This window comes from Papio anubis, chromosome 5 (assembly GCF_008728515.1).
Source record: "Papio anubis isolate 15944 chromosome 5, Panubis1.0, whole genome shotgun sequence".
NCBI lineage: Eukaryota > Metazoa > Chordata > Mammalia > Primates > Cercopithecidae > Papio > Papio anubis.
In genome coordinates, this window is record NC_044980.1 from 39,557,054 (window position 1) to 39,579,366 (window position 22,313).

The 22,313-nt window shown below is 38.2% G+C and overlaps 2 protein-coding genes across 7 annotated transcripts in view; both read right to left on the minus strand.

The window, feature by feature from the left end:
* Positions 1 to 6,363, minus strand: part of TTC33 (tetratricopeptide repeat domain 33) — a 40,767-nt gene extending 34,404 nt beyond the window's left edge. The window contains exons 1-2 of one of the 2 annotated variants that reach the window (XM_009208332.4): positions 6,217 to 6,360; positions 4,527 to 4,674 (exon numbers count right to left, since the gene is read on the minus strand). The gene's annotated coding sequence lies outside the window, so the exon portion shown is untranslated. Of the gene's footprint in view, positions 1 to 4,526; positions 4,675 to 6,216 lie in introns of both variants that reach the window. The other variant, XM_009208331.2, reaches the window with a different exon arrangement.
* Positions 6,364 to 9,729: 3,366 nt separating this feature from the next.
* The window catches only part of PRKAA1 (protein kinase AMP-activated catalytic subunit alpha 1), a 41,207-nt gene continuing 28,623 nt past the window's right edge, over positions 9,730 to 22,313 (minus strand). For 3 of the 5 annotated variants that reach the window (XM_009208333.4, XM_021939333.1, XM_021939332.1), the window contains 5 exons: positions 20,044 to 20,131; positions 18,111 to 18,335; positions 15,396 to 15,882; positions 15,158 to 15,284; positions 13,119 to 13,363 (listed from right to left, as the gene is read on the minus strand). In XM_009208333.4, coding sequence (XP_009206597.1) covers positions 13,119 to 13,363; positions 15,158 to 15,284; positions 15,396 to 15,882; positions 18,111 to 18,335; positions 20,044 to 20,131 — 1,172 coding nt within the window. The other 2 variants (XM_003899609.4, XM_031666133.1) reach the window with 2 other exon arrangements.

The window sequence follows — 22,313 nt, forward strand, 5'->3', positions numbered from 1 at the left end:
AGTGTGTTAAGTTCGAGCAGGTTTCAAGGTCCTCATCACTGATGCACATGGCTGAAGTGATATATAAGCACAGGCCTATCTCAGAGTTGTTGCACGGTCAGTTCCAGACCACTGCAATAAAGTGAATAATACCAAAAAGTGGGTCACAGAAATGCTTTGGTCTCCCTATGCATATAAAAGTTACATTTACACTACACTATAGTCTATTAAGTGTTACAGCATCATCTTTAAAAATGTACATGCCTTGCTAGGCACAGTGGCTCATGCCTGCAATCCCTGCACTTTGGGAGGCTGAGGCGGGCAGATCACAAGGTCAGGAGTTCGAGACCAGCCTGACCAACATGGTGAAATCCCGTCTCTACTAAAAATACAAAAATTATCCGGGCGTGGTGGCATGTGCCTGTAATCCCAGATACTCAGGAGGCTGAGGCAGGTGAATCGCTTGAACTCAGGAGGCAGAGGTTGCAGTGAGCCGAGATCGCACCACTGCATTCCAGCCTGAGCGACAGAGTGAAACTCCATCTCAAAAAAAAAAAAAAAAAAAAAAGTACATGTCTTCATTTAAAAACATTTTATTGCTGAGAAATGCCAATGATCATCTGAACCTTCAGCAAGTCCTAATCTTTTTACTGGTGGAGAGTTTTTCCTCAATGTTGATGGCTGCTGACTGATCAGGGTGGTGGCTACTGAAGGCTGGGGTGGCTGTGACAATTTCTTAAAATAAGACAACAGTGGTCAGGCATGTTGGCTCATGCCTGTAATCCTAGCACTTTGGGAGGCTAAGGCAGGTAGAGGTCTTGAGCCCAGGAGCTTGAGACCAGCAAAACCTCATCTCTACAAAAAATGTGTAAAAACTAGTCAGGCGTGGTGGTACACATCTGTAGTCCCACCTACTCAGGAGATTGAGGCAGGAGGATCACCTGAGCCCAGGAGGTTAAGGCTGCAGTGAGCCATGATCATGCCACTGGACTCCACCCTGGCACACTGGGCAACAGGGTAAGGCTTTGTCTCAAAAAAAAAAAAAGACAACAATGAAGTTTGCTGCATCGACTGACTCTCCCTTTCATAAAAAATTTTTCTGTAGCATGCAATCCTATTTGGTAGCATTTTACCCACAGTAGAACTTCTTTCAAAATTGGACTTGATACTGTCAAACCCTGCCACTGCTTTATCAACTAAGTTTATATAATGTTCTCTAAATCCTTTGTTGTCATTTCAACAATGTTAACAGCATCTTCACCAGTAGATTCCATCTCAAGAAACCACTTTTTTTGCTCATCCCCAAGAAGCAACTCCTCATCCTTTCAAATTTTATCATGAGATTGCAGGAATTCAGTCAGATCTTCAGGCTCCACTTCTAATTTGAGTTCTCTTACTATTTCCACCACATCTGCAGTTATTTCCTGCACTGAAGTCTTGAACCCCCAAAAGTTATCCATGAAGGTTGTAATCAACTTCTTCCAAATTCCTGTTGATGTTGATATTTTGACCACCTCCCATGAATCACAAATATTATTAATGGTTATCTAGAATTAGAATCCTTTCCAGAAAGTTATCAATTGACTTTGCCCAAATGAAGCAGAAGAATCACTATCTATGGCAGCTACAGCCTTACAAAATGTATTTCTTAAATAGTAACACTTGAAAGTGAAAATTACTCCTTGATCCATGGACTGCAGAAAAGATGCTGTGTTAACAGGCATGAAAACAACATTAATCTTGTACATCTCCATTAGAACTCTTAGATGACAGGGTGCACTGTCAATGAGTAATATTTTGAAAGGAATCTTTTCTTCACGAGCAGGTCTCAACAGTGGGCTTAAAATATTCAGTAAACCATGCTGTAAACAGATGTGCCATCACCCAGGCTTTGTTGTTCCATCTATAGAACATAGGCAAAGTACATTTAGCATAATTCTCAAGGACAATAGGATTTTGAGAATGGTAAATAGACATTGACTTCAATTTAAGGAGTCAGCCTGTCTTCTGATGCTTTAAAGCCAAACATTGACTTCTCTGCAGCTATGAAAGGCCTGGAGAGTATCTTCTTCCAATAGAAAGCTGTGTCATCTACACTGAAAATCTTGTGGCCGGGCGCAGTGGCTCACACCTGTAATCTCAGCACTTTGGGGGCCAAGGTGGGAGGCTCACAAGGTCAAGAGATCAAGATCATCCTGGCCAACATGGTGTAGCCCTGTCTCTACTAAAAATACAAAAATTAGCTTGGCGTGAGTGGCGCATGCCTGTAGCCCCAGCTACCGGGGAGGCTAAGGCAGGAGAATTGCCTGAACCCAGGAGGTGGAGGTTGCAGTGAGTCAAGATCATGGCCATTGCACTCCAGCCTGGGCAACAGAGCAAGACTCTGTCTCAAAAGAAAAAAGAAAAAAAAGAAAATCTCATTTAATGTAGCCAACTTCATCAATTATCTTAGCTAGATCTTTTCTGGATAACATCAGCATGTGCTGCTTTACTCTGCACTTTCATGTTATGAAAATGGCTTCTTAAACCTCATAAACGAACCTCTAGTAGTTTCAAACTTTACTCTGGCAGCTTCTTCACTTCCCTCAGCATTCACAGAATTGAAAGGAGTTAGAAACTTCCTCTAAATTAGGCTCCTGCTTAAGGGAATACTGTGGCTGGTCTAATCTATCTAGACCACTCAGAGCTCCTCCATATTAGCAATAAAGCTGTTTTTGCTTTCTTATCATTTGTGTGTTTACTGAAGTAGCATTTTCAATTTCATTGAATAACTTGTCCTTTGCATTCACCACTTGGCTGTTTGGTGCAACAGGCCTAGCTTTCATCCTGCATTGGCTTTCAACATGTCTTCCTAAAATCATTTCTAGCTTTTTATTTAAAATGAGAGATGTGTAACTCTTCCTTTCACTTGAACACTTAGAGGGCATTGTAGGATTAACTGGCCTAATTTCAATATTGTTGTGTCTCAGGAAACAGGGAGACGCAAGGAGAAGAAGAGAGATGGGAATAGCCAGTTGGTGGTACAGCATTTAAAACACACATTTATTAAGTTCACCATCTCATATGGGCATGGTTCATGGCAGCCCAAAATGATTACGACTGTTAACACCAAAGATCATCGATTACAGATCACCATAACAGATATAGTAATAATTAAAAAGTCTGAAATATTTCAAGAATTACCAAAACGTAGCACAGAGACACTAAGTGCACACTTGCTATTGGACAAATAGCACGAAAAGACTTGCTCGACACAGGGTTACTGTACAGTTGCAATGTGCAAAAACGCAGTCTCTATGAAGTGCGATAAAGTGAAGCACAATAAAATGATCCCTGTAATCACTAGAAGGAAGGTGAGAAAAAAAGTGAGAGTGGCTGTGAGGTCATTCACATGAAAAGACCTACGATAATGGCAGAATTTGGAGGGGTAGGAAAATTGTGAGTCATATGTCTGAGTTCTTAATGAATATGAGAGAGAGCCAATAAATCACAGCAATCAAGAAATATACAGGCTGGGCTGGGCACGGTGGCTCACGCCTGTAATTCCAGCACTTTGGGAGGCAGAGGCGGGTGGACCACCTGAGGTCAGGAGTTCAAGACAAGCCTGGCTAACATGGTAAAACCCTGTCTCTACTAAAATACAAAAAGTAGCTGGGCATGGTGGTGCATGCCTGTAATCCCAGCTACTTGGGAGGCTGAGGCAGGAGAATCACTTGAACTTGGGAGGTAGAAGTTGCAGTGAGCCAAGATTGTGCCATTGCACGCCAGCCTGGGCGACAGGAGCAAAACTCCATTTCAAAAAAAAAAAAAAGAAATAAAGAAATATACAGGCTGATATAGGTGAACAAGCTTTCCACAGGAACTGAGATTTTTTTTTTTAAACCTGGAGGACTAATGGATTATAAATTATGCTGGGGAATAAGGACAATGCAAACTCTCTCCCCAGACTGATCATAATATAGGAGAATGAGTTTCCCATGTTTGAAGATGATTATAAGTATCACAGGGGAAGATGGCTGAAAACGGGAAGTGTGGATATTGTGGAACAGAAGTTAAAAGGCACACAGTGAGGACAACCTGAGAAAATACAGATCATTAGGAAAGACTCACAAGATATCAGTGTAAGACAAGATTAAAAAAAAAGTCTTGTGATTATCCCTAATGGTAACAAGAATGATGACCACGTTTTCCGGTTTCAAGTTTCCAAATGAAACTTTCTTTATTCATAATGTGAGGCACCAGGCACTGCGGGAACCCTACTAATACTAAAGGAAACCTAGTGTGTTTACTGGAGGCAAATTACAATAAAAATCATTGATCAAAGAAAAAAAAATCATTGATCAGATCTGTAGATTATATGAGGGGCTGTGATAGGGTCGGAAGGAAAGGAAAAAGTGAGATACACACCTACAGATTTTTTTAAATTCATAGGTCATTCAGACTCCAATTACCCTCCCCATCTTCCAACCCAAACCACTGTTACAAATGCTGGGGACAAGCACAGGTTAAGGCCCAAGGTGGTGGTTCTCAACCATATGTGAACAAACCATGCACACTGTTGCCTCAGGTGTTTGAGTCATTCTCCTCCACAGATCCCTTGAGACCTTCTAGAGATCAGAGGCTGCAGAGGCCAGGACAGAATGAGGTAATGAGGGTGTGGGAGGCCTGATGCCACTAGCAATCGACAAGTTTAACCTGAAAGAGGGAGACAAAAATACATTCCTCTCAGATAAAAAGAAGAGTTAATATTGAGTGAAACATACAGGCAAGTTCAGGGATGGAGGGAAAGGAAAATGAGGAATTTCATGCCCTAAACTTCACATTTCTCCAGCAAACAGCGGCTAGTCATCTGCTCAAAGTAAAAGGAAAATAACATATCTGAGTTCTTGAGAAAAACGGAAAAGATCTAAAATAGTCACTGCGGAGATAAGGAAAAGCAACAAAGGATAAATAGAGATACCAAACAGTAGTATCAAGGGCCCACTACGGTGTAAAAGCATGAATCTGTTATCAAGGCCATTAGCGAAGTTTTATATTTTCTTCAAAAGTGTCTGGAAACCACAGAGTACAGTCAATTTCAACACACGGTAAGTGCTACAAGAGAGTAAACAAAGGATGCCATGACATCAGAGAAGGGACACTTGAGGCTTTCTGGAGGACTTAAGCTTTGAAGAAAACTTAGCCAGGCTTAAAAAGGTGTGTGAATCCTAGAACATGCAAAGCACTTTCTGCATTGGAAAATTTAACACTCCCAGTTGTTTCAGATATCTTAAGCCGTACGAGTTTATTGTTCCTCTGTGACTATCTGAACATGAAATGAAAACTTCTTATGAAGGAGGGTTTCCTAAGTCTAGTCAGAAGCACGAGGTGCCAACATCCTAGACTTAACATTTTTTTACCAGAATAAGAAACCATGTGGGTAAATCACAATCACACCGGTTTCATGTTCATGTTAAACTCATGAAACCAGACAAATTCAACCTTTTATACAGCATTATATTTCAGGAATGGCATAACAACTCTAAACAACGACGCTGTATTCTAAATTCCTGTACTGTTACAATGATCCCTATAGTAGGCGCTCAATAACTGTTGACGGCTTGACATTTACCCAGCTGCCAGAGAGGGCTTGTCTTGACTGTCTGAGGATGCAGCACCCAAAGGGAAAAACCACTACATGAACAAGATCAGGAAATCACCACAGCATCCTTCTGGGTAGAAGGAGGTATTCAGAGGTGAGGAATCCAAGAAACGATTTACCAAAAAACGCCACCGCAAGAGAAAAACCAGTATTAGCGACTTTCCCTTCATTGGTCAACAATAATAAAAATGCTCAGAAAGGCTGCCCCGGACGTCACCTGCGCGTGCACGGACCGCCCCGGGCCGCAGACACCTCTCCAGCGGGGAGCGGCCGGCTCGACCCGCCCCTCCCACCGCGCAGGGAAGGTTGCGGCCGCGCAGCCTGGCGAAGGTGCCACTGCGGGCCCGACCCCCTAGACTCGCTTGTCCCTGGAGACCAACCCTAGCGAACAGGCTCTACCGGATCCCGTCGGGTTTCTACTCCTACTCCGAAGGTCCTTTCTGCCCTAATCACAGCACCCACTCGCCTCGTTTTCCTCCTCTTCTTCAGCTTCCACCGCCGACCGGGCAACCCCAGTTACCTGATAACACCTCCCAAGGCCCCGTGTTTACATTCTTGCCCACTGGAAGCAGAAATTATCACGCCCAAATTCCTACCTGCCTGCCCTGGATCCCTGGTTTCCTAAGAAACGGGTTTGGCCCACCCCGGGGCGTTCGAACAGTCCACAGAAGCAGGCAAAGGAAAGACGACTCTGTCTTTCTCCTCCGCCAATCCCTTCTCCGAGACCACAAATCCCAGAAGTCACCGCGGCCGCCCCCACCGCATGACCTTCTGGGATTTGTAGTAATCAGGGCCACGCGGCTGGGCGCGCCCTCTAACAGCAGCACCGAGTGACCGCAGCGCAGGAGCGCGGGAAAATGAGGCTGCGCGGGCTGAGGAGCGCACCAGGAGGAGCAGTCCCAGCGGTACCGCGCAGCGTCGCGTCCAGTCAGTGGGGAATATGGTGAGGGGAAAACGATTTTACGGGATTCAAAGGATTAGGATATGCTCCTGCCTAATAGCCTAGCTGATGAGGTCGGCCACACGCAGAGAACAGCGAGGCAAAACTCGGTTATAAAGGGCTCGAGGCGGCGGGGCGGGGAAGCTAGTCAGGGAGGCTCCAGGCTGAACTGCAGCCTTCACGTGAAAGTTACAATGAGTTGGACCCGGAAGGCAGTATTACGGCCTGAACGTAGCTGTGCGTCATGTCTTGAAAATAAACGAGCACATGTAACAAAGGTAATCGAGATTGTTAATTTATCCAACTCTCCTGCCCAATACACTCGTTTTTGGAAGTCATGCTTTCTCAGCCTCAGCGCCATTAACATTTCAAACTGGATAATGCTTTGTTGGGGGACGGGGTGTCCTGTGCATTGTAGGGTACTTAGCAGCATCTCTGGTCTCTGTCCACGGGATGCCACCACTGGTCAGTTGTGACAGCCAATGGTTTCCCCAGTGAAATTTCCCCTGGAAGAAAAACCACCCCTCCCACCCTGCCCCGTTGAGAACCATTGATGTCGACCAACATTGTCCTGAGGGTCACCGACACCCTTTCAAAGCCAAAATTATTTTCATACTAATATGAAGACGTGATTTGCCCTTTGCACAATGCTGACGTTTGCACTGATGGTGGAAAAGCAATGGCAGGTCACGGTGCTGGCGCCTCCGCAGGAATTACAGTAATGACACCAAACCGTACCAGGAGCTCTTCTTCACCACCACACGCTCACAGTAAGAAAAATGGGCCGGGCGCGGTGGTTCACGCCTGTAATCTTAGCACTTTGGGAGGTCAGGAGTTCGAGACTAGCCTGGCCACCATGGCGAAACCCTGTCTCTACCAAAAATACAAAAATTAGCCAGGCCTGGCGGCGCGCACCTGAATCCCAACTACTCAGAGGCTGGCTTGGGAGGATCCCTTGAGCCTTGGAGGTCGAGGCTGCAGTGAGCCGAGGTCACGCCACTGCACTCCCGCCTGGACGACAGAGCGAGGCCCGGTCTCAAAAAAAAAAAAAAAAAAAAAAAATGAATGCTGTCTCCAGCATAATAAAGTTACTTTATTACTTTATAATAAGTTAACTTTATTATAACCACCCTGACACTTAATATTCTTTGTAAAAACTTGGAAGTCCTCATAAAGTACTTCTGCTGCATATTGAAGTATGATGTATCAAAGAAGAGCTATTGTGAGATGGCATTATTAACTACTTTTTTTCCTGGAACACAAATTTTACTAAGATGAGTACTTGGGTATTTGACAAACCTTTCTTGAAAAATGAACGAAGGGAATCCGTAACTTCAAGAAAAACAAGGAAAGGGAAAGGGGAAGAGGAAAGGAAAAAAGGGAGAGAAGGAGGGAGGGAGGAAAGAGAAAAAAAAAATTGAGTTTGTTGCCAATGACAAAATTCAAGACTTTAGGCAAAAAAAATATGATTTTGGAAAAATGGTATTCACCATAATGATCTTGGCAGCTTCCCAGTATCTCCAGAATTTTGTGATATCAGTCATTATTAGTTGTGACTTTTATTTACATTGTTTGCTTAAATACGTCAATATTTGTGCAGGCTGCATAAGTGAACCAGTAATATTTGAAAACGATCAATGCATGACTGCAGTAGCCAGGCTCCAAGATGGCATTCACTCCTGGCATTCACATCCTTATGCACTGCCTTCCTACGTTGTACCACGGTTAGTCTGTGTTACTTACAGAAGGCAGAAGTGACCGTTTACTTCTGATATTAATTATGAAAAACACTAAGGTGGTGGCAATGTTTCTTAATCTGCCTAGAGGTTTACATGGTCATGTTTCCTGTATACCTGAAACACTGAAAATTCATTAAGCCAAATACTTATTTGTACACTTTTCTGTATGTATGTCTATGAAAGTCTTAAATAAGAAAACATGTACCTCTCTAACAAGACATCCAGAGGAGGATTTATCTTATGGTCACATTCATAGTGTCATTAGTTCATAGTAGCCATTAGAAGGAACAGAGTTTGCAGAGCGAGTAAGTGGTGCTTGAAGCTGTGCCCCTACCTAGGGGTCTTTGCTAAATTTCTCAAGTAACCTAACCCTGATCTCCACTACTATGTTTAAGGGTAGCTCCCACTAAGTTTTTATACTTCACTCACCACTTCTCTACTAACTCTGACTGGTCTATGATCTTGATTCACCTAAAGTATTTAATATATGTCTTATGCTGTCTTTTTAAGACATGATCACTTGCCAAAATCCTTTAGTCATAATTTATTGGCATTTACAGTAAATTGAAGTTTATTTACAATAAGACTTCAAAAATTCTGATTTTTCAAACAAGAATTTCTTGGACAATTCTTGTACAGCCAAGGTAAATACCTATAGCAATTTATACATTCCCTAAAAAAAACCTTACATACATTCATAACACTCTTTAGCAGTTTTCTTTTGTTGTTTTAAAGATAACAGAGTGTCAACAATCTAGCACAAGCCCCTGCCCAACAATGCCATGTGGATACAATATTTAATACTAATTGAATTCTAACAGTAGTAGGACTATAACCAAATCAAGTGTTAGCAACTGATAAATGGTAGTTGCTTTGGCTTTTATTGTATCTATCATAATGTTTTGTTCAAGTGGTTGGTTTTTAGATGAAATCAAGACTCATGTAGTCAAGACAAAAATCACAATGTTTGAGAACTTAAATGTGGTCAGGCACTATATTTTCTATTTCTAGGTACATTTTGTTGTTGTTGTTGTTTTGGTGGGGTTTTTTTGAGACAGATTCTCGCTCTGTCGCCCAGACTGGTAGTGCAGTGGCACAATCTCAGCCCACTGCAACCTCCACCTCCCAGGTTCAAGTGATTCTCGTGCCTTAGCCTCCCAAGTAGGTAGGACTACAGGCGCCCGCCACCACACTGGCTAATTTTTGTGTTTTTAGTAGAGACGGGGTTTCACCATGTTGACCAGGCTGGTCTTGAACTCCTGACCTCAGGTGATCCACCCACCTCGGCCTCCCAGAGGGCTAGGATTACAAGTGTGAGCCACCGCACCTGGCTGGTACATTGTTAAAAAGAAAGGTGCACAGATACTTAGCCTTTTTTTTTTCCCACTAAGTTTTCCCAGAGTTAAAAAACATAAGTACATTGTAACAGATTATAAATGAAGTTTTTCTTTATTATATCATATTTCTAAATCAAGGAAGTTGAAATTGTATACTTAAATATACTCTGGTCAAAATATACATGAACCACAAATATTAACTTCTACCTACCAACAATTTACAGTTACGTTGTATGTGGAATTTCATTCTTGTCAGAACTCACAGTGGAAATAAAATTTCTATTATGGGTGGGAAGAGGAGGGAAGGAATTAAGGGAAAAAAGATTTGGACAGCACACACTTTTCTTTCATTCCAAAGGTGCCAGTCAGAACACAGATGCATGGAGTTCCCACATATAGCCACAGGCTACCAAGCAGTAATTCAATGTGAATGGTGTCACTACAACATCAAAAAGAGCAGTGCTGGGCAGAGGATTTTGTATAAAATCATCTAAAACTCTGAAAAACTACAAAAGCATCTCAAGAAAAAGTTAAGTAAAAGCAATGGAGTTTATTTCACTGAAATTATTTTAAATTAGATATGATATATTAAGCTCCCATATGCCCCAACCTGGTAGAAAAGTTCCTCTCAGTGAGAAATCAATTATTTTAATGGCAAAATTTTTACACATCAGTAAAATCTGTTATATTTAAAACTATGTATACAGTACATTTCTGGCAAAAAAAAAAAAAAAAAAAAAAACCTTATACATCTTTCAGTTGTCAAGACAAAGTAAAAATATGGTTGCATAAAGTCACAAAAAATATAAATTGCTGAAAAGATAATAAAAAAAGATTAAAAATCATTTGCATTGCCTCCCTTACCTCCCTCTTCAATATTAGTAACAATTTGCAAACAACAAAAAAATTGTGAAAATTCTGTGCAACCTTGACACACTTAACCAAAGGTTGTCATTTCAAATATCCTAGCTTAAAAAAGAATTTACTGCAATTGTCTGTGCATTTATCATACTATTTATAGAAGTGCAATATTTAAATATTTTCAAAATAAAATGCAGTAACTAAACTGAATCACAATAACTTATAAGAGAAGCAAAGTTTACAAAATTAACAATTTTTAGAAGGTCCTATTTAATTGGTTCCTCCTTTTCTTCCCTCCTCCCCACAACAGCTTATATAGCGCCATTACTTAATTCTATATACAAATTTGTAACTTTAAAAATACAGTCTTCGGTTAACATCAGGAACATATTATGCTGCATTTAGAGACCCTAAGTAAAATTAGAATCCCCTACAGAGAGGGCTACATAACAAGTTATAAATACAGTTTTGAACTCATATTTAAATGGAACTTCTATTACTTTGTACAGCTTTCAAATTAGAAGTTGAATAGAACAAGCCCCGGATAAAAAGCAGCAAGATTTTTCTTTTGAATTCAGTGCATGATTCTAGAAGTGCTTAAGTCAAATCTACTAGAGTCACCATTTATGCAAGCTATCATGACATTTGAGTTCATTATCATCTGGTTACATAAGTGCTCACTGTATTTGCCAAAAATAATCCTAAAATATGATTCTTAAAATAGAAAAAATATAGCTCTGTTGCAATGGGAAAATGATTAATACAAAAAAATCAATTTCTTAAAGTTAACATAAGGCAAATATAAATGACACAATATTATCATACACATGATACCAATTTTATCTGAGGTGACTAAATCTTAATTTACATCTATTGTGTGATGCAATTATTAAGAATGAGAAAAAGAAAATATCAATGTAAATCAGAAATCTTAGGAAAATCCAGTATCTTTAAAAAGTACTTCAAGCCCAAAACAAATGTGACCACTTATTAATAGAATTGCTTTGTTCCACATTTTATCAAAATAATAATAATGTTATATCCAACTAAAGAGTTATCACCAAGTGTCATATGTAAAGTTTAATTGGATCCTGGTTTGAAATAATCAGCTATAAAGAAATTTGGAGGTAACTTCAGAAATTTAAATATGGCTTGATTAGATGATATTGGGGAATTATTAATTTTACAATGATATTATGGATTTTTAGGAGAATGTCATTATCTGTAGGAGATACTTGAAGTATTTTCACGGTGATATGTCTGTAACATCCAAATGGTTCAGGAAAAAAAAAGCACATATACATATACACACACACACATATATGCATGTATATGCATAAATAGCTGTATCTATACATAGGTATAGAGAAAACAAATGACAAAACATTAACAACTGCTGAATCTAAGTGGTAGATATACATGTGCTTACTGAACAGGTTTTCGATTTTTCTCTTTTTAAAAATGTTCATAATAAAATTTGGGGGGGAAGTCATATCAAAGCACTTAAAGTTTGTAAGAGATAGTCTTTCTATGCACTGAATCAACTTAAAAGATACATAATCAAATAACTAGCAATGTTTGCATATACTCAATAATGACTGACATGATGAGCCATAGGAATTTGTGAAATTGGCAAAAATAATATGATTTATTTACAGTATATGCAACTCAGCTCTTGTAACAAAAAAAGAACATTTTGTGTACAGAATATAGTGGGAATATTTTAAGATTAAAATTAGTCCTAGAGTATCTGAATATATAAATTCTGTGTTTTTGGACTTGTAAAGCTAAAATAAAATTTAAATTAGATCTGATATCTGATATGACTTACCATACACTACAGAATTTTTAAAGGGGGATATGGAGGCCGGGCACCGTGGCTCACACCTGTAGTCCCACCTCTTTGGGAGGCCAAGGTGGTGGATCACGCGGTCAGGAGTTCGAGACTAGCCTGGCCAACACAGTGAAACCCCGTCTCTACTAAAAATACAAAAAATTAGCCGGGTGTGGTGGCACGCGCCTGTAGTTCCAGCTACTCAGGAAGCTGAGGCAGGAGAATCACTTGAACCCGGGAGGCGGAGACTCCAGCCTAGGTGACAGAGTGAGACTCTGTCTCAAAACAACAAAGAGGGAGGGATATGGAAGAAGTTATCTAGACTGTTAGTACTGCTGGAAGATACTAGCTAAGAAGTTAAGGAGCCCAGAAAACAAAATCACCTATAAAGGTCTTGAGAATTCTAGGCAAATATTTATTGAATAAATTTATGAAGCAAATATATAACATGTAATAATATATGAAGGCCTTTATGTAAATTAATATTTTCAAAGCCCTGTGTACACTAAATATAAAATAGCCAAAAATCAGGTGAGCCTGAGAGACCTATAATTCACTGTGTATATTATGCTATATACGTACTGCACAATGAACAACAAAATGATCTTAATTCATTTCTGCATATTAGCTTTTAACTATAAATCATGTTCCAATCCCTGTGCAAATTGCATTTCAAAACGCCAGCCCTCAGTTATAATTATGTATAACTTGATTACAAATGGAAGCATTTGGCTATGACTTATTATGCATGCTTATTGCTACAAAAGAAATAAGCAAAGTTTTCTGTTTATTGTGCAAGAATTTTAATTAGATTTGCACACATCTCAAAAAATTCTATTGTGTGACTTCCAGGTCTTGGAGTTAGGTCAACAGGAGAAGAGTCAAGTGAGGTCACAGATGAGGTAAGAGAAACTTCTGAGGATTTTCCTTGAGCCTCAGCATCTGAATCACTCCTTTGGCAAGATCGATAGTTGCTAACTGATCCCGATCTCTGTGGAGTAGCAGTCCCTGATTTGGCTTCTGTAATTTCATCTGGGTAAAAAGAATTTCAATTTATTATAGTCTATGACCTTCTCCCAAAAAGTTTTGTAACAGTATTGTATTTGCTTCTTTAAGTGGGGCTGCTGGCCAGCTATCAAGAGCACGTTTATTCTAAATACCTTCTAAAATAGAGTCAATGAGCCTGTATTAAACTATTCACCTTTTTTACATTCAGTATGTATTCTCAAGATGGCTAATCAAAGTTGGGTACAGTATAGCTACTCATCAGCTGCAATCCAAGGTTAAGAGCCCAGTAAACCAACAATTTAGGGATTAATAAATATTATTCTATAGCAATAAAATGTAATCCCTCTATACTAAAATCATAGAATCAATGCACTTCAAATTTGGAAGGTATACTCGAAACCATCTCATCCAACCCCTCACTTTATTGATAAGAAAACCAGAGAAGTGATTTGCCCAAGGTAACAAATGAACAAAAAGGTAAGTCTAGAACCCAACTCTCCCAATGCTCGGCTTAGTGCTTTTTACTTTCCACTTTCCCTTCATATTTCATTTAGTATTTCATAAAAGAGCAACAATTCCAATGAATAAAAATCAAAGAACAACTAAGGTTGGGAACACAATGCAAAAACAAAAATGGGCATTCAACTGGTATACCCCAGTACTAGTAAAACTAAGGTTGCAAATTTGATCCAAATACAAGAAAAATAAAACACATTCTGTGTTTCAGATTTCAGACTGCATTAGTATATGTTAGCAGATACATACTATATAGACCTCAAGATAACCAGACAAACTGGTTTGGCCAACATATCATGCCTCAAACCTGTGTCTTTCTGCTACTATGTGTGTACTATCTTTTAGTTTATAAAGAAGAAAAAATTTCATAGGTGAACCTCATCTAATAATTCTATGCAACCTTCCATAAGCAAAGGTGATACTATATATATTGTTTTTTTAATATTTTGTAAAGACACAGTGTCACTATGTTGCTAAGGCTGGTCTCAAATTCCTGGGCTCAAGCAATCCTCCCACTTCAGCCTCCCAAAGTGCTGGGCTGTTTATAGGCATGAGCCACCACACCTATGCTCAACACTGTAGCTTAATGCAACTGAATTGGCCAATGAAGAAATGCTGTAACTTCATTCTTAACTGAAAATTTATTTAATAATAAATAAAAGCTTACAGAAGAGTCAACATTTATTTCTAAATAAAACATTTATCTTACCAAAATGAACTACACCAAGAAAACAAATGCAGCAGAAAACTATCACCTTAGGATCAGACTTCACCTGGCTTTAAGGATTTTACAAGATGATAATCTTAAAAGGACAATATGCTATAAGATTACAATAATAAGATTCATAAATGTTAATATTGCAAAGGCACAAGAAGTCACATTTTCTTTTTTTTTTTTTTTGAGACGGAGTCTCGCTCTGTCGCCCAGGCTGGAGTGCAGTGGCGCGATCTCGGCTCACTGCAAGCTCCGCCTCCCGGGTTCACGCCATTCTCCTGCCTCAGCCTCCCGAGTAGCTGGGACTACAGGCGCCCACAACCGCGCCCGGCTAATTTTTTGTATTTTTAGTAGAGACGGGGTTTCACCGTGGTCTCGATCTCCTGACCTTGTGATCCGCCCGCCTCGGCCTCCCAAAGTGCTGGGATTACAGGCGTGAGCCACCGCGCCCGGCTAAGAAGTCACATTTTCTATTCCTTTGCAGTTGAATTACTAGGAACAAGTCAAGAAGCCTCAAAAGAATCAAAGAGTAAAATATCAAGTTAGTAACAATGTCTAATCTATGTTGTTTTGTGTGACGTACATACCATCAATACTACGGAAATCCAGTAGGTAAGTTCTACTATCCACCTGGTATAACTGTAGACTCATTTTGGAGTAAGTGCTTGTCACAGGATTCTTCCTTCGTACACGCAAATAATATGGGTTTACAACCTAGCACATGGTATAACAAAAACCAAGTCAAAAGTAATTCTTCTATAAAACATTTTATAGACTGTGGGTTTGCCAAATATGATAATAATCAAAATGTTATCTCTTTCTTACCTTCCATTCATAATCCAATTGTTTAATTGCTCTACATACTTCTGCCATAATATCATTTGGACGACTTTGACTTCTAATTCCTAAATGCCATTTTGCTTTCCTTACACCTTGGTGTTTGGATTTCTGCGGATTTAATTCATCAAGGGTATGGCGTGCCCTTGGTGTTTCAGCAACCAAGAATGGTACTCTTTCAGGATGGGGCCGAGACAGGTGATGATCATCAAGAAAAGAATCAGGTGGGCTTGTCGCCAAATAGAAATCTTTGGCTTCATTCATTATTCTCCTGTTATCTATTATGAGATGGTATGCAACTGCCAAAGGATCCTGGTGATTTCTGTTATAAAGACAGCTGAGAACTTCCTCTTCTGAGCACTCAAACTTTTCACATACTTCTTTTAAGGCTTCATCGTCAATCATGGTTGAACTATATGATGGATCCTCAGGAAAGAGATACTTTGGAAGGTCCTGTTTAAACCATTCATGTTCCCTGAGAGAAAAAGGCAGGATCAGGAGAATGATTTTGAATACAGCTGAGACTGAAAGTAAGTTTGGGGAATTTAGAATATGACCTAATTTATATTTATACTCATACTGTATTACTGTCACTTTTTGCACTGAAATTTTCCTCTTCTAGCTCGCACTTCATTGTGTATGTTGAGGAAAATGCTCCAATCTCCCTCCAGTTTTAAGAGAGAGAATGCACTGATGTAGCAATGGGGGGAAAAAGTTATGGGACAAATGACAATGACAATGACAAAGAACAGCTTATTTCCAGCTTAGAAAGAGAACCTATTAGGTAGCTTCATTATAATACTCTTTTGATATGTTAAGTGAAAATAATATAACAACAAAAATAGTAGACAACTATTGAGTACTTACTATATGCTAAGTTTTATGCTAAACACTTCATATACCTTATCTCCCCTCATCATCGAAACAATTACATGAAGATAATATCTCTTTGTTTTAAATGAAGGAACTGAGGTTAAAAAAAAAATCTACGAGCATGCTCAAGGTCACAAAGACAGTAAGTGACAGAACCAGGATTACAACCCAGTTCTATGTGACTGGAAAGGCCATACCCTGAATGATTTCCTATTCTAATTCCCTAACTTCATATATTTAAGAATATGTTTGACATGAACTATGTCAAACACTTTGCTAAAACTAAATAAAATCCAGAGGAGAAAAAAAAAAAAAGAACAATGGTTATCTTCTGGGTCATGGGATTAAAGATAATTTTTATTCTCTCCTCTATTTTTGTTGGTGTTTTTCTAAGTCTTTAATTGTCATGTATTACATTTTAATTGGAAAAAAATAGGTAAAACACAAGCAAAAACATTTCTTACCTAGATATCTTAAAATATAAATTTTAGAGAATGATTTGTCCTTTCCCTTTGGTGATAAAATCATGCCCTGCCATTGATGGTCTCTTTTTTAGCTAGTCTAAAACATGTGTGTAAGTGGAAAGTAATCAAGCTTCAAGTTCCACATATAATCTTTCCTTCTTCTTCATTACACTAATGCTTTCGTGTTTACTATTCCTAGATCCATATCTGATTTCTTTCTTCCCTCTCAGATAAATGTGCAGTCTAGCCATTAGAAGACCAAAAGAGACCAAAATTTCCATAGGGGGTAAAAAAAAAAAAAAAAAGGAGAAACAAAGCTTTCAGTAAAATTGTTTAAGTCTTCATCAGAAATGGCTCACCCAAATTTGAGAAGAAAATTTGTCATCATCATTTTTGTCTAATTTAAACTATTAGGTTGAACCAGATGAAACTGGTAATACTGACTTTTACCTACAAAATAGGAATTTTGCATGTAATTCAATGTATACTACCAGGAAAAATATGTCAATTAAATTAAAATTTTCTCATTCCTTGGGATTAAAAAAAAAATACAATAATTCATGAGATAAGAAATCAAATAGCAACCCACAAATTTACTACTGAAAAGTATTAATCCTAACGCCAGGCATATTGGCTCACACCTGTAATCCCAACACTGTGAGGGAAAGGCACAAGGATCACTTGAGGCCAGAAGTTCAAGACCAGCCTGGGCAAAAATAGCGAGACCCTGTCACTCCAAACAAAAACAAAAAACAAAAGAACACAACAACAAAAAGCAGCCAGGCGTGATGGTGGATGCCTATATTCTCAGCTACTGGGGAGGCTAAAGTGGGAGGATCACCTGACCCAGGAGTTACAGGCTACAGTGAGCTGTGATCACAACACTGCACTCCAGCCTGGGTGACAGAGCAAGACCTTGTCTCAAAAATAAATAAATAAATAAAAATAAAAGATATACATATATATGGAGTCTCTCTATGTTACCCACGCTGGTCTCAAACTCTTGAGCTCACATGATCTTCCCTCAGCCTCCCAAAGTGCTGGAAGTACAAGTGTGAGCCACCGCACCAGCCTTTCATTAGCTTTTTTATTAATTTAAAAAGTAATATAATGTTCACTGTAAACATTTCAAAACAAAGATGTGTAAGTAAAAAGTGAAAGCCCTCCCTCTTACTATTCTTACTTCCCTAAGGTAATCAGTTTACTATGTATTTTTAATAACAAAATAAAATAAATGTGTCTCTACACTCTATTTTTTCACATAAAAACAGGATTATACTGTATATTCTGTTCTGCAACTTTTTTTTTCACATAACTTTTATCATGGATACTATTAGATCTGACAACTTCCAAATTGCTTTATTACCTGATATCTTTGATTGTGGCCCTCTTCATGGGATCCACCTGCAGCATATGTTTCAAAAGGCTAATCACAGAAGGATTTAAATATTGAGGGGTATAGAAGATCCCATCACATATCTTCTTAAAAAGAGTTGGCACATGGTCATCATCAAATGGAAGGGTTCCACATAATAAAGCATAGAGAATAACCCCACTGCTCCATATATCTACCTCTGGGCCTGCATACAATCTGTAACAGGAAATAACAATTGGATTAAGGAATCATTTTAACCTAAGGATCAGTTAATCAAAAATTTCAAATATGGATATTTCATAAAGAATTCATAAGCAGAATATGGTTTTTATAGCCACTACTACATGTTACACATAAAGTTAATTCCATTAGTATTATCTTTGAAAACAAAAGTCAAGAAGTTTTGTAAATTACACACCATGGCTAAAATTCTGTTCTACTATTTACTATGGCCCTGATTGGATCTAACAATAGGGCCAAACCTTGAACAAACATATCACTATTCAATTTAAAACCATTGGTTTTTGTTACAGAGGAGAGATTAAGTGATATTTCATCGACTGAGAATGTTCTTTAGTAATGGACTCTGAATCCACAATCCCAATAACGCAAGACCCCTTACACCAAGGTGAAAGGATCCTGAGGCTGTGAAAGAAAGCCAGGCAAACTGGTTCACAGATTTTTTAAATCTCATTTGCAGTGCACTGTAGTTAACCGCAGACTAGTTAGATCACCCATTCAAAGTTTGGATTCAGGAAAAGGATTTCTTTAAAGTTATGTATTGCTGAACTGATCGATAAATATTATTTTGAAAGTAAAAGTTCTCATACACCAAGAGCTTGAAGAAAGACCTTATCCAAACTAGAAAAACTAAATTTCAGTAACAGCCCATTGCATATATGCACAGTTATAACACTTTTTTTAAATTTAAATAACACTTTCCACACTCTCCATGTCCTGAATTGTTTTATTACTAAAAGAATTAAGACAGACAACACAATTTTTAAAAAATATTTAAAAGAATTTTTGACATTAATATTTAAAAAAAGATGAAACTTGACAAATCTAAAATTAGGTACTCCTGCCTTACTCATAGCCATGTTTTTACACAGATCTCATTTCTTTGAGCAGTCTAGGCCAACAAGCTTATGAAAACAGAAAGAAAACAGTATTTCTGCATTCTGAGTTAATCAAGATGGGAAACATTCACACAAATAAGCATGGTTTGGATGAAAAGTTATTAAAAGTTCATTACAAAACTAGCAAACTTCAGCTTCTGTTTTCAATTTCAGTAGTATAGTGAAGGACAAAGAGTTACTCTTAAAAATATTAAATTCTCCTGTTTTCCAAACTATTCAAAAAGCGACACTATACAAATATCTTCATGTTCTCAATGCTGGTAATTAGTAAATTGAGAGGTTAAAATTCTTATAATATTGCAGTCTCTAAAAGGTTTAAAGAACAAAGATTCAACATAAATGAAGTTTAAAGATTACTTCAGCCCAATTCCCCAAGACATTTTATCATGAAACATAAAGGTACTACAAAATGCCATCTATGTAAAAAATGAAAGCTACACATTACATGTTTGATTTTTCCTCTAAGTAAATAGTAATCCTCTTCTAACTACTAGATATGTTTGCATTATTCAAGTTTCCAGTGTCTTACCTACTTTTTAAACACCCTAGGTTTTAAACTTTCCATTTCTTCCACCTGGGAAAAAAATTAATGTACTCTCTTCTAACAACTTTAATATAATGTTGACTTGTAGTCCTTAACCCTCATTCACATATAAATGTGGTTAAGAATAAGCCTTATTTTTCTTTCTTTTCGTTAGAATTAACTATGACACTATAGACTGACAGAATCTAGGATAAAAAGACAATTTCAAATGTATTGAGGGTGGTGGGGTATCAAATACTACCTTCCTGAAATTACTTCTGGTGCAGCATAGTTGGGTGAGCCACAACTTGTTCTTAAAAATTCACCATCTGACATCATGTTTGAAAGACCTGAAAGTGCACAAAATCAGCTACTCAAAAGATTTCCCAAAGACAAAAATTAAAACCCCATTAAACAGTAAAATTGAGTTTGCATTAAAAATGACAAATCATCATTTTGTTATTTGCTTCAACAAAATCCTATGGTCTATTGTAGCCAAATATTCTGCCATTATGCCCTAAAATGTGTAATCTATTTCAACATTTAAAGTTAGTGCACTGTTAGAGTTTAATGCAAATATTAAGCTGTTGGTTATTTTGCTTATTAGAAAAAACTTGGCATGTTTAAGTTTTATTAATACAGAAATTACTAGGGAAAATAATCTATAACAGATGAATAGAAGGATTAAAATTCAAAGTTCCTATTAATCCTGTTCTGATTCTTTAAAAAAATTTTTTTAAAAAAGCCAGTAATTTTGAATTTCAAAGTTCCCTCATAGTTTTACTCCAAAAAGAAACCGTTGCTCCCTCAAAAATGCACCCTATAAAAATAATCAACTGAGGAATAAGAAATTCAAATAATTAAGCCAATTACTATTAAAAAAAGAAAAGAAAAAAGAAAGAAACACCAAAACAACCAGCTCAGGTTTGGTTGGCATTTTTCAGTTAATATCTAAACATTTAAGTAGATATAGGTGTAAATATAGATATATAGATGTAGTCAAAACTAAGGAAAATATTTATAAGAATGTTCTCTGGGCCAGACATGGTGGCTCACACCTGTAATCCCAGCACTTTGGGAGACCAAGACAGGCAGATCACTTGGGCTCAGGAGTTCGAGTCCACCTGGCCAACATAATGAAGCCCCATCTCTACCAAAAATACAAAAAAAAAAAAAATGTAGCTGGGTGTGGTGGCACGCATCTGTGGTCCCAGCTACTTGGGAGGCTAAGGTGGGAGAATCACTTGAGCCTGGAAGGCGGAGGCTGAAGTGAGCAGAGATCACACCACTGCACTCTAGCCTGGGTGACAGAGTGAGACTGTCTCAAAACAAAAAACAAACAAAAAAAATTTATCTGATTTGAACTAAAACCAACCTAAAGAAAAGAAGTGCAGAGATTCCTTTTTCACTTAGGTTTAGTAAGGTCAATGGCAATTTATATAGGAAATACAGAAAAAACAAACTTTTTTTTTTTTTTTTTTTTTTTGAGACCATGTCATACTCTGTCGCCCAGGCTGGAGTACAGTGGCACACTCTCGACTCACTGCAACCTCCACCTCCTGGGTTCCAGCAGTTCTTCTGCCTCAGCCTCCCAGGTAGCTGGGACTATAGGCGTGCACCGCCATGCCTGGGTAATTTTGTATTTTTAGTAGAAACGGGGTTTCACCATGTTGGCCAGGCTGGTCTCAAACTCCTGACCTCAGGTGATCCGCCCGCCTTGGCCTCTCAAAATGCTGGGATTACAAGCGTGAGCCATCATGCCCAGTCAAAATAAATTCATTTTTAACAATCAAAATGTTCTTTAAACAAATTATAATTTACTATCATTTAAAACATTTTAAAATCATTTTTAAATAAATTTTTTTCATTAAAAAATTGTTTTAAATAACTTTAACTAATTATAATTCACATAGTTCACTTCTGGCTTTCAAAGTTTTAAATAATTTCATCCCACTCACTTTCCTTCTTCTCCATACTTGATTCTTTTGAACATACTGGAAATAAAGCGGCTACCTTCTCTTCACAAATAATACTCTCTTTTTGAATAGTCTCTCTAATGCTACCAACTTAAGTTGTTTAAAATTTAATTTTAAAGATATTTAAAGAGCCAGATGCAGTGGTGCATGCCTGTAATCCCCATACTTTGGGAAGCTGTGGCAGGAGGATCACTTGAGGCCAGGAGTTCGAGAGAAGCCTGGACAACATAGTGAGAACCCGTCTCTACAAAAATACAAAAGTTAGCCTAGCATGGTAGTGCAGACCTGCAGTCCCAGCTACTCAGGAGGCTGAGGCAGGAGGGTCGCCTGGCCCAGCAGTTTGGGGCTGCATTGAGCTATGATCACGTCACTGCCCTCCAGTCTGGGCAACAAAGCGAAACTCTGTCTCTATAAAATAATAGTAATAGTAATAAAGGCATTTAAACCTAAGAAAAGATGATTTCTTAGCTTTTCTTATTTTTGTATGTTCATAGACAAAATAGAATACTTTGACATACTCAGTCTATTACTTTATGTAATCTTTTACAGTTATCTG